We start from the raw sequence: 19,086 nt of genomic DNA on the forward strand, positions 1-19,086 counted from the left end.
TTAAGGTCATGCCACAGCATTTCAATGGGGTTGAGGTCAGGACTCTGACTGGGCCACTCCAGAAGGCGTATTCTGTGCTGTTGCAGCCATTGTTTTGTTGAATGACTTGTATGCTTTGGGTCATTGTCCTGTTGCATCACCCATCCTCTGCGGAGCTTCAGTTGGCAGACAGATGGTCGTACGTTTTCCTGCAAAATGTCTTGATAAACTCTGGAATTCATTTTCCCATCAATGACAACAATCCGTCCAGGCCCTGAGGCAGCAAAGCAGCCCCAAACCATGATGCTCCCTCCGCCATGTTTCACAGTGGGGATGAGGTTTTGATTTTGGTGTGCTGTGCCTTTTTTTCTCCACACATAGTGTTGTGTGTTCTTCCCAAACAACTCAATCTTGGTGTCATCTGTCCACAGTATATTCTGCCAGTAGTGCTGTGGAACATCCAGGTGCTCTTTTGCAAACTTCAAACGTGCTGCAATCTTCTTTTTGGCCAGCAATGGCTTCCTCCGTGGTGTCCTCCCATGTACTCCATTCTTGTTTAATGTTTTCCTTATTGTAGATGTGTCAACGAAAATGTTATCATGTGCCAGAGATTTCTGTAGGTCTTTAGCTGACACTCTGGGATTCTTCTTTACCTCATGCAGCATTCTGCGCTGTGCTCTTGCAGTCATTTTTACAGGACGACCACGCCTAGGGAGAGTAGCAACAGTGCTAAACTTTCTCCATTTGTAGACAGTCTGTCTTACCGTGGACACATGAACATCAAGGCTCAAGGAGATACTTTTGTAACCCTTTCCAGCTTCATGCAAGTCAACAATTCTTGATGGTAGGTCTTCTGAGAGCTCTTTTCTGCGAGGCATGGTTCACATCAGACAGCGCTTCTTGAAACCAGTAAACCCAAAACAGGTGTCAGCAACACATCCAATATCATCACACTGATTGGAGTCAAGGTTGGCTCACTCCTGGCTCCAATTAGCTCTGGGAGAAGTCATTAACTAGTTGCCGACCGCAGATAGCCGAATGACGGCTGCACTGCGGCCGGCCAGTTCTGAGTGGACGTCATATGATGTCCTCCCAGAACGCGCTCTCCTGCGCGCCCCAGGGGGCGCGCACCCGGCGATCTCCGTGATTGCTGTGTCCTACGGACACAGCTGATCACGTGATGTGGTAAAAGGCCAATCATACCGGCCTTTTACCACGTGATCAGCGGTGTCCAATGACACGCTGATCACAGGGAAATGCAAGTGCCGGTTCTCGGCTGCAATTTCCTCACGCTGTCAGATCGTGAGAAAAGTACTGCCGAGAACCGGCAGTTGTCAGAGCGGGGATCGGCACCGATCATCAGTGCCCTGATGATCGGTGCCCAGCAATGCCACCCGCAAGTTCCACCCACCTGTGCCCAGCAGTGCGCCCACTAGCTCCGCCCACCTGTGCCCAGCAGTGCGCCCACTAGCTCCGCCCACCTGTGCCCAGCAGATCACCCACCTGTGCCCAGCAGTGCACCCACCTGTGCCCAGCAGTGCACCCACCTGTGCCACTCTGCAGTGTCACACACCTGTGCCCAGAAGTGCCACCTACCTGTGCCCAGCAGTGCCACCCACCTGTGCCCACCAGTGCCACCCACCTGTGCCCACCCACCTGTGCCCACCAGTGCCACCCACCTGTGCCCACCCATCAGTGCCCACCAGTGCCACCCACCTGTGCCCACCCACCAGTGCTGCCCACCAGTGCCACCCACCAGTGCAGCCCAGCAGTGTTGCCAGTCAGTGCCCAGGGGTTGTGCCAGTCAGTGCCCAGCAGTGATGCCAGTCAGTACCCATCATCAGTACCCATCATCAGTGTCGCCTATCAGTGCTGCATATTAGTGCCGCCTATCCGTGACACCTCATTAGTACTGCCTATCGGTGCCCATCAGTGCCGCCTCAACACACATCAGTGAAGGAGAAAAAATACCTGTTTGAAAAATTTTATAATAGAAACAAAGAAACTTTTTTTTTTTTTTTTCAAATTTTTTGCACTTTTTTAATTTATAGCGCAAAAAGTAAAGCGCCCAGCGGCGATTAAATACCACCAAAAGAAAGCTCTATTTGTGATAAAAAAATGATCAAAATTTCATATGGGTACAATGTTGCGTGACCGCGCAATTGTCAATCAAAGTGCGGCAGCGCTGAAAGCTGAAAATTGGCCTGGGGGGGAAGGGGATAGAAGTGCCCGGTAGGCGAGTGGTTAGGGCCTCACATACTTTTTCCTCCCTGCACTGTGAATGTTTACATGTTATGTGCAATGAAACCATGGCAACATCTAATGTTTGTGTAGTATTATGTTCAGCAGACTGTGTTCTTCTATTGTTGTGACTTAGATGACGTTCAGAGCACATTTTATGCCCAATTCATGCAAAACTCCACGGAATCCCAAGGGGTTCACATACTTTTTCTTGCAACTGTATTTAATAACAAAAAGTCCAAAATATATATATATTTTTTTTTTCTTAAAATTGTCGTATTTTGCACTATAAAAATAAAATCAATAAAAACCGCACGGGCGATCAAATACCACCGACAGAAAGTTCAATTTGTGGGAGAAAAGCAACTTTATTGCTATCGCAAGGATGAACAACATCCGTTGTGACCGTATGAGCCGTGACAGGTCCTCTTCATGGAGAGATCTGGGGGTCTCTCCTCTAGCCCTCCAATGCAGCTGATCAGGGAAAAAAGGACATAAATTTCATTTTTTTTTTTTACTGGACGTCTTTAATAGCAAAAAGTCCAAAATAATGTTTTGGTTTTTTTTTCTTAAAATTGTCTTCCCTTTTTTTTTTTTTTTAATAGCGCAAAAAATAAAAAATCGATCAAATACCACTGAATGAAAGTTCAAATCGCGGGGGAATAAAAGACATCAATTAAATTTTTTACATTTTTTTACTGGACGTCTTTAATAACAAAAAGTCCAAAATATTGTTTTTTTTTCTTAAAATTGTCGTCTTTTTTTTTTTTTTTTTTTTTTTAATAGCGCAAAAAAATAAAAGCCACACAGGCCATCAAATACCCCTGAAAGAAAGGGCGTAAATTTCATTGCGCAACCGCGCAATTGTCAGTTAGTCACGCAATAAATGGCCTGGTTGGGGGGGGGGTAAATCCTATGGAGGGCGAGGGGTTAAAAAAGCGTGTCCAATGCGAGGTAAGTGTAAAGGAACCCCGCGGCTGTCTGTGCAGCTAATGAGCCCCGCGGCGGTCCGTGCGCATGTGAAGTCCATCCCCCTGTCTGGTATTCCGGTATCTCCGATGCTCTGGGGCCTCCTGATCCCCCCTTGCGAGTTCCGTCTGGAGGACAGCTGAGGCTCCCCCACCCCCCACTGATCCCCTCCAATAAATCTTCTCCAGAACACAGGGACACTTCCCTGTACATCCCCCAGGTATCTCAGAGTATCCCGCCGTTCAGGAATCTGGATGGATACAGCAGCTGGAGGAAACACGCGGCCCATAAAGGACGCAGGAATCCATGTTGACCCTCTTGTCCACTTAGCCATCTGGTGCTGCGGATCGGGTTCAAGACCAAAATGTTCCTGAAGGAACTTATGTACAGAAAGGGCCGGTAAGCTTCTAACAGATTTCACAGATACACGATCAGCGACTGCTGCTAGACTCATGCATCTTACCGACTGATCAGCGACTGCCGCTAGACTCATACACCTTACCGACTGATCAGCGACTGCCGCTAGACTCATACACCTTACCGACCGATCAGCGGCTGCCGCTAGACTCATACACCTTACCAACCGATCAGCGACTGCTGCTAGACTCATCCACCTTACCAACCGATCAGCGACTGCCGCTAGACTCATCCACCTTACCGACCGATCAGCGACTGCCGCTAGACTCATCCACCTTACCGACCGATCAGCGACTGCCGCTAGACTCATCCACCTTACCGACCGATCAGTGACTGCTGCTAGACTCATACACCTTACCGACCGATCAGCGACTGCTGCTAGACTCATACACCTTACCGACCGATCAGTGACTGCCGCTAGACTCATCCACCTTACCAACCGATCAGCGACTGCTGCTAGACTCACACACCTTACCGACCGATCAGTGACTGCTGCTAGACTCATACACCTTACCGACCGATCAGCGACTGCTGCTAGACTCCTACACCTTACCAACCGATCAGCGACTGCTGCTAGACTCATACACCTTACCGACCGATCAGTGACTGCTGCTAGACTCATACACCTTACCGACCGATCAGCGACTGCTGCTAGACTCCTACACCTTACCGACCGATCAGTGACTGCCGCTAGACTCATCCACCTTACCGACCGATCAGCGACTGCTGCTAGACTCATCCACCTTACCGACCGATCAGCGACTGCTGCTAGACTCATCCACCTTACCGACCGATCAGTGACTGCCGCTAGACTCATACACCTTACCGACCGATCAGCGACTGCCGCTAGACTCATCCACCTTACCGACCGATCAGCGACTGCCGCTAGACTCATACACCTTACCGACCGATCAGCGACTGCCGCTAGACTCATACACCTTACCGACCGATCAGCGACTGCTGCTAGACTCCTACACCTTACTGACCGATCAGTGACTGCCGCTAGACTCCTACACCTTACCGACCGATCAGCGACTGCTGCTAGATTCATCCACCTTACCGACCGATCAGCGACTGCCGCTAGACTCATCCACCTTACCGACTGATCAGCGACTGCCGCTAGACTCATACACCTTACCGACCGATCAGCGACTGCTGCTAGATTCATCCACCTTACCGACCGATCAGCGACTGCCGCTAGACTCATCCACCTTACCGACCGATCAGCGACTGCCGCTAGACTTACAAAGCTATCCACAACACTGCCCCCAGCTACATCGCCAACCTCATCCGCAGATATCGCCCAAATCCTCCGCTTCTCCCAAGATATCTTCCTCTCTAGCTCCCTCGTCACCTCCTCCCACGCTCACCTCCAGGACTTCTCCAGAGCCTCTCCCATCCTCTGGAACTCCCTACCACAGTCTGTCTGGTCATCCCCCACCCTGTCTGCCTTTGAAAACTCACTTATTCAGGAGAGCCGACCCCGCCTCCACCTAAGAACTGTACTGGAGTCACCTCCACCAGATCATCCCCCGCAGCTATCAGCCTATTAGTACCCTTGTTCAGCAGATCCCCCCGCTCAGTAGTAACCCCCAGCTCTGCTGATCCCCCACTCAGTAGTAACCCCCAGCTCTGCTGATACCTCACTCAGTAGTAACCCCCAGCTCTGCTGATCCCTCACTCAGTAGTAACCCCCAGCTCTGCTGATCCCTCACTCAGTAGTAACCCCCAGCTCTGCTGATCCCTCACTCAGTAGTAACCCCCAGCTCTGCTGATCCCTCACTCAGTAGTAACCCCCAGCTCTGCTGATCCCTCACTCAGTAGTAACCCCCCAGCTCTGCTGATCCCCCGCTCAGTAGGACCCCCAGCTCTGCTGATCCCCCGCTCAGTAGGACCCCCAGCTCTGCTGATCCCTCACTTAGTAGTAACCCCCAGCTCTGCTGATCCCTCACTCAGTAGTAACCCCCAGCTCTGCTGATCCCTCACTCAGTGGTAAACCTCAGCTCTGCTGATCCCTCACTCAGTGGTAACCCTCAGCTCTGCTGATCCCTCACTCAGTGGTAACCCTCAGCTCTGCTGACCCCCCACTCAGTGGCAACCCATAGCTCTGCTGACCCCCCACTCAATGGCAACCCATAGCTCTGCTGACCCCCCACTCAGTAGTAACCCTCAGCTCTGCTGATCCCACACTCAGTAGTAACCCCCAGCTCTGCTGATCCCACACTCAGTGGTAACTCCCATCTCTGCTGATCCTCTGGTTCGCTGATCCTCCTCTCTCTCTGGTTCCTGCTCACCTCCCACTATATTGCTCCCATGCTGCACACCACTTGTTACATTGCTGGCTTCTCCTGTTCAGGGCCCTCAGCTCTGCTTCTCCTCTGTCCTCTGTCCAGACCCCGCTCACTTTCCTGCTGCTCCAGATGTGACGTCTGCACTAAACACTCCCAGAATATATACAGTGGATATAAAAAGTCTTCACACCCCTGTTAAAATCTCAGGTTTCCGTGATGTAAAAAAATGAGACAGATAAATCATTTCAGAACTTTTTCCACCTTTAATGTGACCGATAAACTGTACAAGTCAGTTGAAACTGAAATCTTTTAAGTGGGGGGGAAGTAAAAATAAAAAACTAAAATAATCTGGTTGCATAAGTGAGCACGCCCTTACGCTTATCCTTTGAAGCCCCTTTTGATAAGATTCCAGCACTCAGTTTTTTTGGGGAGGAGCCTATCAGCACGGCACATCCTGGTTCGGCAATATTTGCCCACTCTTCCTTCCAAAAACATCCCAAATCTGTCAGATTGCGTGTCATCTCCTGCACACAGCCCTCTTCAGATCCCCCACAGATCTTCCATCAGATTCAGGTCTGGGCTCTGGCTGGGCCATTCCAAAACGTTCATCTTCTCCTGGTGAAGCCATTCCTTTGTGGATTTGGATGGATGCCTCGGGTGGTTGTCATGCTGGAAGGTGAAGTTCCTCTTCATGTTCATCTTTCTAGCAGAAGCCGGAAGGTTTTGTGCCGATATTGATCGGTATTTGGAACTGTTCATAATTCCCTCTACATGGACTAAGGCCCCAGGTCCAGCTGAAGGAAAACATCCCCAAAGCATGATGCTGCCACCACCATGCTTCACAGTGGGTATGGTGTTCTTCTGGTGATGTGCAGTGTTGTTTTTTGGAATTATGGCCAAAAAGTTCCACCTTGGTGTCATCAGACCAGAACACATTTCCCACATGCTTTTGGGAGACTTCAGACTTGTTTTTGGAAAACTTAGCCGGGCTTGGATGGTTTTCTTCGTAAGAAAAGTCTTCAGTCTTGTCACTCCACCCCATAGACCAGACATATGAAGAACACGGGAGATTGTTGTCACATGGACCACACAGCCAGGACTGGCCAGATATTCCTGAAGCTCCTTTCATGTTGCTGTAGGCCTCTTGGCCGCCTCCCAGACCAGTTTTCTTCTCGTCTTTTCATCTATTTTGGAGTGATGTCCAGTTTTTGGTGATGTCACTCTCAGTGATGTCACTCTCGGTGATGTCACTGTTGGTCATGTCACTGTTGGCGTTGTCACTGTTGGCGATGACCAATTTTCTTCTCGTCTTTTCATCCATTTTGGAGGGACGTCCAGTTTTTGGTGATGTCACTGTTGGTGATGACCAGTTTTCTTCTCGTCTTTTCATCCATTTTAGAGGGATGTCCAGATTTTGGTGCTGTTGGTGATGTCGCTGTTGGTGATGTCGCTGTTGGTGATGTCACTGTTGGTGATGTCGCTGTTGGTGATGTCGCTGTTGGTGATGTCACTGTTGGTGATGTCACTGTTGGTCTTGTCACTGTTGGTGATGACCAGTTTTCTTCTCGTCTTTTCATCCATTTTGGAGGGACGTCCAGTTTTTGGTGCGGTTGGTGATGTCGCTGTTGGTGATGTCACTGTTGGTGATGTCACTGTTGGTGATGTCACTGTTGGTGATGACCAGTTTTCTTCTCGTCTTTTCATCCATTTTGGAGGGACGTCCAGTTTTTGGTGCGGTTGGTGATGTTGCTGTTGGTGATATCACTGTTGGTGTTGTCACTGTTGGTGATGTCGCTGTTGGTGATGTCGCTGTTGGTGATGTCGCTGTTGGTGATGTCGCTGTTGGTGATGTCGCTGTTGGTGATGTCGCTGTTGGTGATGTCGCTGTTGGTGATGTCGCTGTTGGTGATGACCAGTTTTCTTCTCGTCTTTTCATCCATTTTGGAGGGACGTCCAGATTTTGGTGCTGTTGGTGATGTCACTGTTGGTGTTGTCACTGTTGGTGATGTCACTGTTGGTGATGACCAGTTTTCTTCTCGTCTTTTCATCCATTTTGGAGGGATGTCCAGTTTTTGGTGCGGTTGGTGATGTCGCTGTTGGTGATGTCACTGTTGGTCATGTCGCTGTTGGTGATGACCAGTTTTCTTTTCGTCTTTTCATCCATTTTGGAGGGATGTCCAGTTTTTGGTGCGGTTGGTGATGTCGCTGTTGGTGATGTCACTGTTGGTCATGTCGCTGTTGGTGACGACCAGTTTTCTTCTCGTCTTTTCATCCATTTTGGAGGGACATCCAGTTTTTGGTGTTGTCGCTGTTGGTGATGTCGCTGTTGGTGTTGTCACTGTTGGTGATGTCGCTGTTGGTGATGACCAGTTTTCTTCTCGTCTTTTCATCCATTTTGGAGGGACGTCCAGTTTTTGGTGATGTCACTGTTGGTGATGACCAGTTTTCTTCTCGTCTTTTCATCCATTTTGGAGGGACATCCAGTTTTTGGTGATGTTGCTGTTGGTGTCACTGCTGGTGATGTCACTGTTGGTGTCACTGCTGGTGATGTCACTGTTGGTGGTGTCACTGCTGGTGACGTCACTGTTGCACCATATTTTCTCCACTTGATGATTTCCGTCTTCACCGTGTTCCATGGTATATCTAATGTCTTGGAAATCCTTTTGTCCCCGTCTCCTGACTGATACCTTTTAAAAATGAGATCCCTCTGATGCTTTGGAAGCTCTCTGTGGACCATGGCTTTTGCTGTAGGATGCGACTAAGAAAATGTCAGGAAAGGCTGACTACAACAGCTGAACTGTATTTGGGGTTAATCAGAGGCTCTGTAAATGATGGCGGGTGTGTACTGACTCCTATGTAACATGATTGTGAATGTGATCGCTTCATTCTGAACACAGCTATATCCCCAGTTATAAGAGGGTGTGCACACTTATGCAACCACATTAGTTTAGTTTGTTTACTCCCCCCCCTAGAAGATATTCAGTAGCCGGCAAGTCCGGCTCCCAGTCGTGTGATCACGTGATTGGCTGATCATTCCCACCCACCCCCAGCATATAAACCCTGTTAATGGGATGCTGGAGATGGGCAGGAAGGGGTTTAGAAAAAAAAAAATACCCCAAAAAGAAAATTATTTATACTTCTGTGACCCGGGAGCATCAGGTGCCAGTTTTCTCCTCCATGCCAAGCTGTCCAGCAAAGGTGACAGTTCACCAGTTGGGACAAACCTGACAGATATTTGTCTTTCCCAATCAGTGACAGTTCTATGTGAGCTCCCAGGATCAGGGCCTCCTATCCCTGTTGTATTGATCAGTATTGATGTTATATTGATCTGTATTGATGTTGTATTGATCAGTATTGATGTTGTATTGATGTTGTATTGATCAGTATTGATCTGTATTGATGTTGTATTGATCAGTATTGATGTTGTATTGATCTGTATTGATGTTGTATTGATGTTGTATTGATGTTGTATTGATCAGTATTGATGTTGTATTGATGTTGTATTGATCAGTATTGATGTTGTATTGATCTGTATTGATGTTGTATTGATCAGTATTGATGTTGTATTGATCTGTATTGATGTTGTATTGATCAGTATTGATGTTGTATTGATCAGTATTGATGTTGTATTGATCTGTATTGATCAGTATTGATGTTGTATTGATCAGTATTGATGTTGTATTGATCAGTATTGATGTTGTATTGATCTGTATTGATCAGTATTGATGTTGTATTGATCAGTATTGATGTTGTATTGATCTGTATTGATGTTGTATTGATCAGTATTGATGTTGTATTGATCTGTATTGATGTTGTATTGATCAGTATTGATGTTGTATTGATCAGTATTGATGTTGTATTGATCAGTATTGATGTTGTATTGATCTGTATTGATGTTGTATTGATCAGTATTGATGTTGTATTGATCAGTATTGTCTCCCGTTATATTGTACAGCGCTGAGCACACTGTTGGCGCCATAAATCCTGTATAATGATAAAAACATTTTTTTGTTTTTCAGTCTTCCAAAAAGGCTAAAACGGCAGAAGCCGACACATCGAGTGAGCTGGCCAAGAAGAGCAAAGAGGTGTTCAGGAAGGAGGTACGTCCAGCAGGCCACGCCCGGCCCCGCCCATCCTCCTGTCCCGTCATTATAGGGGGTCCTTCAGCTTCTGTTATCAGTGTACCCCGAGAATCCTGAACTATGAAGAGCAGCCAATCCCGGGCCTGCTGGTTGTGGCGTCGCCATCGTTCCTGATCTCTACAGAACCAGCTAAAGGAGGATAGGCGGTGCGCTGCGTGCCACGGGGAGGTGTAGGCGTGGCAGACCTGAGCGTACTCCCGAGTACAGATCACCCCCCCCCCCCCCCCATCCCCTTCCTCAGCACCACCCCCAGCTTTCTTCCCAACCCCTATACCCCCCACGGCTCTCCCCCTCCCTTATCCCCCCACAACTCTCCACCTGACTTATTCCCCCCCCCCCCCGCCTCCACACAGCTCTCCTCCTCTTATTCTCTCAACCCCCCCCCCAGCTTTCCTCCTCTTTTATTCCCTGACCCCCACCCACCACTCTCCACCTCCCTTATCCCTCCCTATTGCCCACCTCTATTTCCCCCCACCGCTCTCCATCTATCAAACACCCCAATCCCCCCCTCCCCCCAGCTCTCCTTCACCATTATCTCTCACAGCTCTCCCTCTCCCTTATCTGTACCCCCCCACCAGCTCTCCTCACTTCCCTCCTCCCTTATCTCCCCCGCCAGCGTCATCCTATCTTAACCCCCATCCCCCCCCACAGCTCTCCCGCTCCCTTATCTGTCCACCACACCCCTCCCTGCCAGCTCTCCCCCTATCTCAACCCCCCCGCATAGCTCTCCTTCTCCCCCCATCCCACCTGTAGATATACCCATATCCTGTGGCGCCCCCCCTCTCCCCCCCATTTACCCCCTAAAGCTCTTTACCTCCTTTATTGCCCCCACAGCTCCCCCCCCCCCCCTCCATTATCCTTCCTCATCTCTCCTCCCCCCCCCCCCCCCCCCCCCATTATCCTCCCTCATTTCTCCTCCCCCCCTCCATTATCCTCCCTCATCTCTCCTCCCCCCCTCCATTATCCTCCCTCATCTCTCCTCCCCCCCTCCATTATCCTCCCTCATCTGTCCCCCCCCCATTGTCCTCCCTCATCTCTCCCCCCCCCCCCATTGTCCTCCCTCATCTCTCCCCCCCCCCCCCATTGTCCTCCCTCATCTCTCCCCCCCTCCATTATCCTCCCTCATCTCTCTCCCCCCCTCCATTATCCTCCCTCATTTCTCTCCCCCCTCCATTATCCTCCCTCATCTCTCCCCCCCCCCATTGTCCTCCCTCATCTCTCCCCCCCCCCCATTGTCCTCCCTCATCTCTCTCCCCCCCTCCATTATCCTCCCTCATCTCTCTCCCCCCTCCATTATTTCTCCCTCATCTCTCCCCCCCCTTCATTGTTCTCCCTCATCTCTCCCCCCCCCCCCTCCATTGTCCTCCCTCATCTCTCCCCCCCCCCCCTCCATTGTCCTCCCTCATCTCTCCCCCCCCTCCATTATCCTCCCTCATCTCTCCCCCCCCCCTCCATTATCCTCCATCTCCCCCCCATTATCCTTCCTCATCTCTTCCCCCCCCCCCCCATTATCCTCCCTTATTCCTCCCCCCCCCCTCCAAAACTCTCCTCCTCCCTTATTCCTCCCCCCTCCTCCAAAACTCTCGCTCTCCCCCTCCTCCCAGCTCTCCCCCCCTCCCCAGCTCTCCCCCCCTCCCCAGCTCTCCCCCCCTCCCCAGCTCTCCCCCCCTCCCCAGCTCTCTCCCCCCCCCCCACAATTAAATCGGCTCACCAGACCAGGCAGTAGATGAAGTCCTCTTTCAGTTGTGTCCGGAGCCAATAGGATGTTTCACGCTGGTAGGTTGGGCTCCTTAGTGACCCCAGTATGCAAGATAGGGACCGTAGATTGTGAGCTCCTGGGGCCAGACTGATGTGTATGTAAAGCCTTGTGTCACATAGAAATGCCTGGAATAAATGCTGTGCGCTGTATTTTCTCCCGCGCAGATGTCGCAGTTCATTGTGCAGTGCCTGAACCCCTACAGGAAGCCGGACTGCAAGATCGGCCGGATCAACACCACCGAGGACTTCAAGCACCTCGCCCGCAAGGTCAGAGCATTGCTCCACCATAGATGTGATCTGAATAGTGCCCCATCATTGGTGTCAGTGGGGGGAATAGTACCCCATCATTGGTGTCAGTGGGGGGAATAGTGCCCCATCATTGGTATCAGTGGGGAGAATATAGCCCCATCATTGGTGTCAGTGGGAGGAATAGTGCCCCATTATTGGTGTCAGTGGGGGGAATAGTGCCCCATCATTGGTGTCAGTGGGGGGAGGAATAGTGCCCCATCATTGGTATCAGTGGGAGGAATAGTGCCCCATCATTGGTGTCAGTGGGAGGAATAGTGCCCCATCATTGGTGTCAGTGGGGGGAGGAATAGTGCCCCATCATTGGTATCAGTGGGAGGAATAGTGCCCCATCATTGGTATCAGTGGAAGGAATAGTGCCTCATCATTGGTGTCAGTGGGAGGAATAGTGCCTCATCATTGGTGTCAGTGGGAGGAATAGTGCCCCATCATTGGTGTCAGTGGGAGGAATAGTGCCCCATCATTGGTGTCAGTGGGAGGAATAGTGCCCCATCATTGGTATCAGTGGGGGGAATAGTGCCCCATCATTGGTGTCAGTGGGAGGAATAGTACCCCATCATTGGTGTCAGTGGGAGGAATAGTGCCCCATCATTGGTGTCAGTGGGAGGAATAGTGCCCCATCATTGGTATTAGCGGGAGGAATAGTGCCCCATCATTGGTGTCAGTGGGAGGAATAGTGCCCCATCATTGGTGTCAGTGGGAAGAATAGTGCCCCATCATTGGTGTCAGTGGGAGGAATAGTGTCCCATCATTGGTGTCAGTGGGAGGAATAGTGCCCCATCATTGGTATCAGTGGGGGGAATAGTGCCCCATCATTGGTGTCAGTGGGAGGAATAGTGCCTCATCATTGGTGTCAGTGGGAGGAATAGTGCCCCATCATTGGTGTCAGTGGGAGGAATAGTGCCCCATCATTGGTATCAGTGGCAGGAATAGTGCCCCTTCATTGGTGTCAGTGAGAGGAATAGTGCCCCATCATTGGTATCAGTGGGAGGAATAGTGCCCCATCATTGGTGTCAGTGGGGGGAATAGTACCCCATCATTGGTGTCAGTGGGGGGAATAGTGCCCCATCATTGGTGTCAGTGGGGGGAATAGTGCCCCATCATTGGTATCAGTGGCAGGAATAGTGCCCCTTCATTGGTGTCAGTGAGAGGAATAGTGCCCCATCATTGGTGTCAGTGGGAGGAATAGTGCCCATCATTGGTGTCAGTGGGAGGAATAGTGCCCCCTCATTGGTGTCAGTGGGAGGAATAGTGCCCCCTCATTGGTGTCAGTGGGAGGAATAGTGCCCCCTCATTGGTGTCAGTGGGAGGAATAGTGCCCCCTCATTGGTGTCAGTGGGAGGAATAGTGCCCCCTCATTGGTGTCAGTGGGAGGAATAGTGTCCCGTCATTGGTGTCAGTGGGAGGAATAGTGCCCCATCATTGGTGTCAGTGGGAGGACCATCACACTAACGTACAGTGAGCTGCAGTAATTTTTATTGGGGGTTTCCCTGACACCACATCATGATTTCAAGGGCTCCTCCATATCACAAAGGTGTAGAGAGTAAGTTCTGGAGGAATTCCCCACACAGTTGGTCCAATCTAGAACAGTGTAACTGCATCAGATATCCATCCGCACCTGGAATTCTTCTTCTTTCCTTGTGGTGTCACCTACACGGGGAGGAGCTCAGCCAATCACAATCCGTTCTTTTCCGTCCACTGTGTCCTAATTCGTACCTCCCGCCTCTCCCCGCAGCTGACCCACGGAGTCATGAACAAGGAGCTGAAGTACTGCAAGAACCCGGAGGACCTGGACTGCAACGAGAACGTCAAACACAAAACCAAGGAGTACATCAAGAAGTACATGCAGAAGTTCGGCACCGTCTACAAACCCAAAGAGGACATCGACATGGAATAGCCGGCGCCGCCGTTCTTCCATCCGTCTCCAGCGACTGAGCATTACCCCCCCCCCCCCCCCAGCGAGGCCTCAGGAGCCACGACCAGCGAGGAGGCCCACCAACACGACATATCGGCCCCAACCTGGCCGTTACCGAATCGAACTCATGAACTGCAGAAGCCCCCCCCCCCCCCTCTCTCGCTTCTCTGTCCCGTCGACATGCGTTTTTCCTGTACAGCGCAATAAATTGTGGAACTCCCGATTTTTGATTACGACCCCTCCCCCTGCCCCACCCCCTCTCCCTGCCCCCCCCCCCCCCCCCCGCCCACCTCCTCCACCCGTAAAGACGTGTATTATATTTTAACAGATGTGAATATAATGTTATATATTTTTGTTTCATCATCCTTCACCCGCAAGCTGGAAAATGTTTTCCTTCTCATGAGTGCTATTGGGTTAACCATTCGTTTTCATAATGTAAATATTCGACCTACTCACCGCTAATTGTGTTTATCTAGATATTTGGGTTTTTTTGTTTTTTTTTTTTTAAATAATTATTGCTGTTTTTTGTCATTTCTGCTTTTTTTTTTTTTTTTTGGGTTTTGTTTTCCCCCCCACCCCCCCCACCCACCCATCCCCGCCCGTTGGCAGCTTTGTGCATTGCTGGTTTCAGTTTGTTTTTATTTTACCCGCTTATTATCATTTTACTTCAAAAAAATTTTTACAGAATTTTTTATGTATAAAAGAAGAAAAAAAAAGAGAATAAAATAACGATTTTGCCTACAGAGAAATCGGGAGGATCGGCGGCAAATAACTGTTTTTGGGTATTTTTGGTTCTGTATTTTTCTATTTTCGATGAAAGATGTAAGATGTGTACATGACGTCATCGTGCATCTCCTCTGCCGGCTGTTGTATGGATGCAAAAGAAAAAAAGAATATATTTATGGAGTTCGCAGTGTAACTTCATTGTGCGGAGTCCCGTGTTCCGTGAAAGGGTTGGTGGCAAGAGGCCAGACCGAGCTGAGGGGGGGGGGGGGCACACCGAGCTGGGGGGGGAGGCCAGACCGAGCTGGGGGGGAGGAGGGGGGGCACACCGAGCTGGGGGGGGAGGCCAGACCGAGCTGGGGGGGAGGGGGGGGGCACACCGAGCTGGGGGGGGGGGGGTAAAGGAGAGATGGTTACATGGCTGCAAACTTCTGGGAGGCTTTTTTTTTTTTGGGGGGGTTTTATTGTTTTTTTTTTTTTTTTTTCTTTTGTTTGTTTTTTGTTTGTTTTTGTCGGAATTTTATTTATTTTTTTGTTTTGTTTTGTGTTTGTTTTTTTGTTGTTTTTGTTCTTTTTTTGTTTTTGTTGTTTAAATGGTTAAATGGCTGCAAACTTCTGGGAGGCCACTAATGTGCTTTTTTTTTTTTTTTTTTTTTGTGGTTTTTTTTTTTTTGTTCTTTGGTTTTTTGTTGTTTTATATGTTATTTTTTGTTTTTCTTTTATAAATGGTTAAATGGCGGCAAACTTCTGGGAGGCCACTAATGTGCTTTTTTTTTTTTTTTTTTTCTTTTGTTTGTTTTTTGTTTGTTTTTGTCGGAATTTTATTTATTTTTTTGTTTTGTGTTTGTTTTTTTGTTGTTTTTGTTCTTTTTTTGTTTTTGTTGTTTAAATGGTTAAATGGCGGCAAACTTCTGGGAGGCCACTAATGTGCTTTTTTTTTTTTTTTTTTGTGGTTTTTTTTTTTTTTGTTCTTTGTTTTTTTGTTGTTTTATATGTTATTTTTTGTTTTTCTTTTATAAATGGTTAAATGGCGGCAAACTTCTGGGAGACCACTAATGTGCTTTTTTTTTTTTTTTTTGGTGTTTTTTGTTTTTGTTGCTTTTTTTTTGTTTTTTCTTTTGTATTTTTGTTGGGTTTTTGTTAATTTTTGTGTTTCTTGGGGTTTTTTTTTAGTTTTTTTGGTGTTTTTTTGTTTTTGTTTGTCTTTTATTGTTTTGTTTTTGTTCTTTTTTTTGTTTTGGTTGTTTAAATGGTTAAATGGCGGCAAACTTCTGGGAGACCACTAATGTGTTTTTTTTTGGTGTTTTTTGTTTGTTGCTTTTTTTTGTTTTTTCTTTTGTATTTTTGTTGGGTTTTTGTTAATTTTTGTGTTTGTTGGGTTTTTTTTTTAGTGTTTTTTGTTTTTGTTTGTCTTTTATTGTTTTCTTTTTGTTCTTTTTTTTGTTTTGGTTGTTTAAATGGTTAAATGGCGGCAAACTTCTGGGAGGCCACTAATGTGCTTTTTTTTTTTTTTTTTCTTTTGTTTGTTTTTGTCTGAATTTTATTTATTTTTTTGTTTTGTTTTGTGTTTGTTTTTTTGTTGTTTTTGTTCTTTGTTTTTGTTGTTTAAATGGTTAAATGGCTGCAAACTTCTGGGAGGCCACTAATGTGCTTTTTTTTTTTTTTGTGGTTTTTTTTTTTTGTTCTTTGGTTTTTTGTTGTTTTATATGTTATTTTTTGTTTTTCTTTTATAAATGGTTAAATGGCGGCAAACTTCTGGGAGACCACTAATGTGCTTTTTTTTTTTTTTGGTGTTTTTTGTTTTTGTTGCTTTTTTTTTGTTTTTTCTTTTGTATTTTTGTTGGGTTTTTGTTAATTTTTGTGTTTGTTGGGTTTTTTTTTTTAGTTTTTTTGTTTTTGTTTGTCTTTTATTGTTTTGTTTTTGTTCTTTTTTTTGTTTTGGTTGTTTAAATGGTTAAATGGCGGCAAACTTCTGGGAGACCACTAATGTGTTGTTTTTTTTTTTGGTGTTTTTTGTTTTTGTTGCTTTTTTTTGTTTTTTCTTTTGTATTTTTGTTGGGTTTTTGTTAATTTTTGTGTTTGTTGGGTTTTTTTTTTTAGTTTTTTTTAGTTTTTTTGTTTTTGTTTGTCTTTTATTGTTTTGTTTTTGTTCTTTTTTTGTTTTGGTTGTTTAAATGGTGGCAAACTTCTGGGAGGCCACTAATGTGCTTTTTTTTTTTTTTTTTTTGGTGTTTTTGTTGCTTTTTGTTTGTTTTTTTCTTTTGTATTTTTGTTGTTGGTTTTGTTGGGTTTTTTTTGTTTTGTTTTTGTTGGTTTTTGTGTTTTGTTGGTTTTTTTTTTTGGTTTGGTGTTTTTGTTTTTTTTTCTTTTTTTGCGTTTTTGTTTTTTCTTTGTTGGTTTTTGTTTTGTTTTGTTTTTTTGTTGGGTTTTTTTTGTATTTTCTTTGGTTTTTGTTTTGTTGTTTAAATGGTTAAATGGCAGCAAACTTCTGGGAGGCCACTAATGTGCTTTTTTTTGTTTTTGTTTTTGGTGTTTTTTGTTTTTGTTGCTTTTTGTTTGTTTTTTTCCTGTTGTATTTTTGTTGTTTTTTGTTTTTGTTGTTTTTTTTTTGTTGGGTTTTGTGTTTGTTGGTTTTTGTTTTTGTTTTTTTTTTAGTTTTTTTTGTTTTTTCGTTTTTGTTGCATTTTTATTGTTTTGGTTTTTTTTTGTTGGTTTTGGTTTTTTGTTGTTTTTTTTTATTTTACTTAGTCATAGGTAAAGAGTCTAGAATTATGGCAGGAAAATCACATCTGAAAACTTACCTCTGAGCTGCGGAAGCAAAAAAAACGCGGCACACTGGTCTTCCCAATGAATGGCTGTGCTCGTGCTAAGATGAGCCTCATCATTGGAGGAGAGCAGGCTGAGTTCCCAGCACAGCATGAGAACTGACCACGCTGCGCTCTCATGCCCAGTGTGGTCAGTTTTTAATAGGAAAGCAGAGGGAACAGGAGACTTCATCATACAAGGACACGGCACATGTCAGGGAAACTTCTTATTGATTTCAATCGGCTCATTCAGACCAAGTTTGCTGGGACTGCAGTGGAGAGCTTTGCCCACAAGACACAGGCAGAGGCCTCAGGGGCCCGATCGCAGCAGAAGGTGGTGCGGGAAACCCGCGGTCCGTTCACATTTCCTGTGCCGCGTTCATAATGCACTACAGCAGGGGCCAATGCTAACGAAACCCCCGAGATCAGCTCACAAATGCAGTACGTCTGCCTGCACCGGCTCGCATGCTACAGAAGTACCATGTGATCCGGGTTGCAGTGCGGATTTCTTTAACCTCTTTAAGACCCCATGCCAATTCTGACATTTTTCTGCATTTTCTTTTTTTTAATTTTTTTTTTTTTATTTTAATCTTTTCTTTTTTTCTTTCTTTTTTTTAAATCTTTTTTTTCTTTCTTTTTTTAAATCTTTTTTTCTTTCTTTTTTTTAATCTTTTTTTAAATCTTTTTTTCTTTCTTTTTTTTAATCTTTTTTTCTTTTTTAATTCTTTTTTTTCTTTCTTTTTTTTAAATCTTTTTTTCTTTCTTTTTTTTAAATCTTTTTTTAAATCTTTTTTCTTTCTTTTTTTAAATCTTTTTTCTTTCTTTTTTTAAATCTTTTTTTCTTTCTTTTTTTAAATCTTTTTTTCTTTCTTTTTTTAAATCTTTTTTTCTTTCTTTTTTTAAATCTTTTTTTCTTTCTTTTTTTAAATCTTTTTTTCTTTCTTTTTTTAAATCTTTTTTTCTTTCTTTTTTAAATCTTTTTTTTCTTTCTTTTTTTAAATCTTTTTTTCTTTCTTTTTTTAAATCTTTTTTTCTTTCTTTTTTTAAATCTTTTTCTTTCTTTCTTTTTTTAAATCTTTTTTTAAATCTTTTTTTAAATCTTTTTCTTTCTTTTTTTAAATCTTTTTTTCTTTCTTTTTTTAAATCTTTTTTTCTTTCTTTTTTTAAATCTTTTTTTAAATCTTTTTTTCTTTCTTTTTTAAATCCTTTTTTTCTTTCTTTTTCTAATCTTTTTATTTTTTTAATAATTTTTTTTAACTTTTCCTGGGGATAGAACCCCCCCCCCCCCCCAAAACATCTCATACACTGCTCAGAAAAATGAAAGGTGGACACAGACAGCAATAATAACCTGACGGGGTTTTAATCCCACCCCGTGCTATCCAAAAACTAACAAAAAAAAGTTTTGCCTTTTAGTTCCAAAAGGATGAGAGCGAAAAATGAAGACAAACAATAGAGAACAAATAAAAGATATAGGCAGACATAAATGTCTCGGACAGATGGAAGGACGACTTTGTAATCCGAGTCGCATCGAGTCCATGACA

General features: G+C 45.7%; 1 protein-coding gene across 1 annotated transcript in view; it reads left to right on the forward strand.

Moving 5' to 3' along the window:
- LOC149427131 (histone-lysine N-methyltransferase SETD2-like) overlaps positions 1-14,790 on the forward strand; it is a 70,187-nt gene extending 55,397 nt beyond the window's left edge. The window contains exons 11-13 of the mRNA XM_089668229.1: positions 9,917-9,997; positions 11,963-12,064; positions 13,839-14,790. Coding sequence (XP_089524355.1) covers positions 9,917-9,997; positions 11,963-12,064; positions 13,839-14,000 — 345 coding nt within the window. The 3' untranslated portion in view covers positions 14,001-14,790. The remainder of the gene's footprint in view (positions 1-9,916; positions 9,998-11,962; positions 12,065-13,838) is intronic.
- The last annotated feature ends 4,296 nt before the right edge of the window (positions 14,791-19,086 follow it).

This window comes from Staurois parvus, unplaced genomic scaffold (genome assembly GCF_062004578.1).
Source record: "Staurois parvus isolate SC_StPar_1 unplaced genomic scaffold, SC_StPar_1.0 ptg003987l, whole genome shotgun sequence".
Taxonomy (NCBI): Eukaryota; Metazoa; Chordata; class Amphibia; order Anura; family Ranidae; genus Staurois; species Staurois parvus.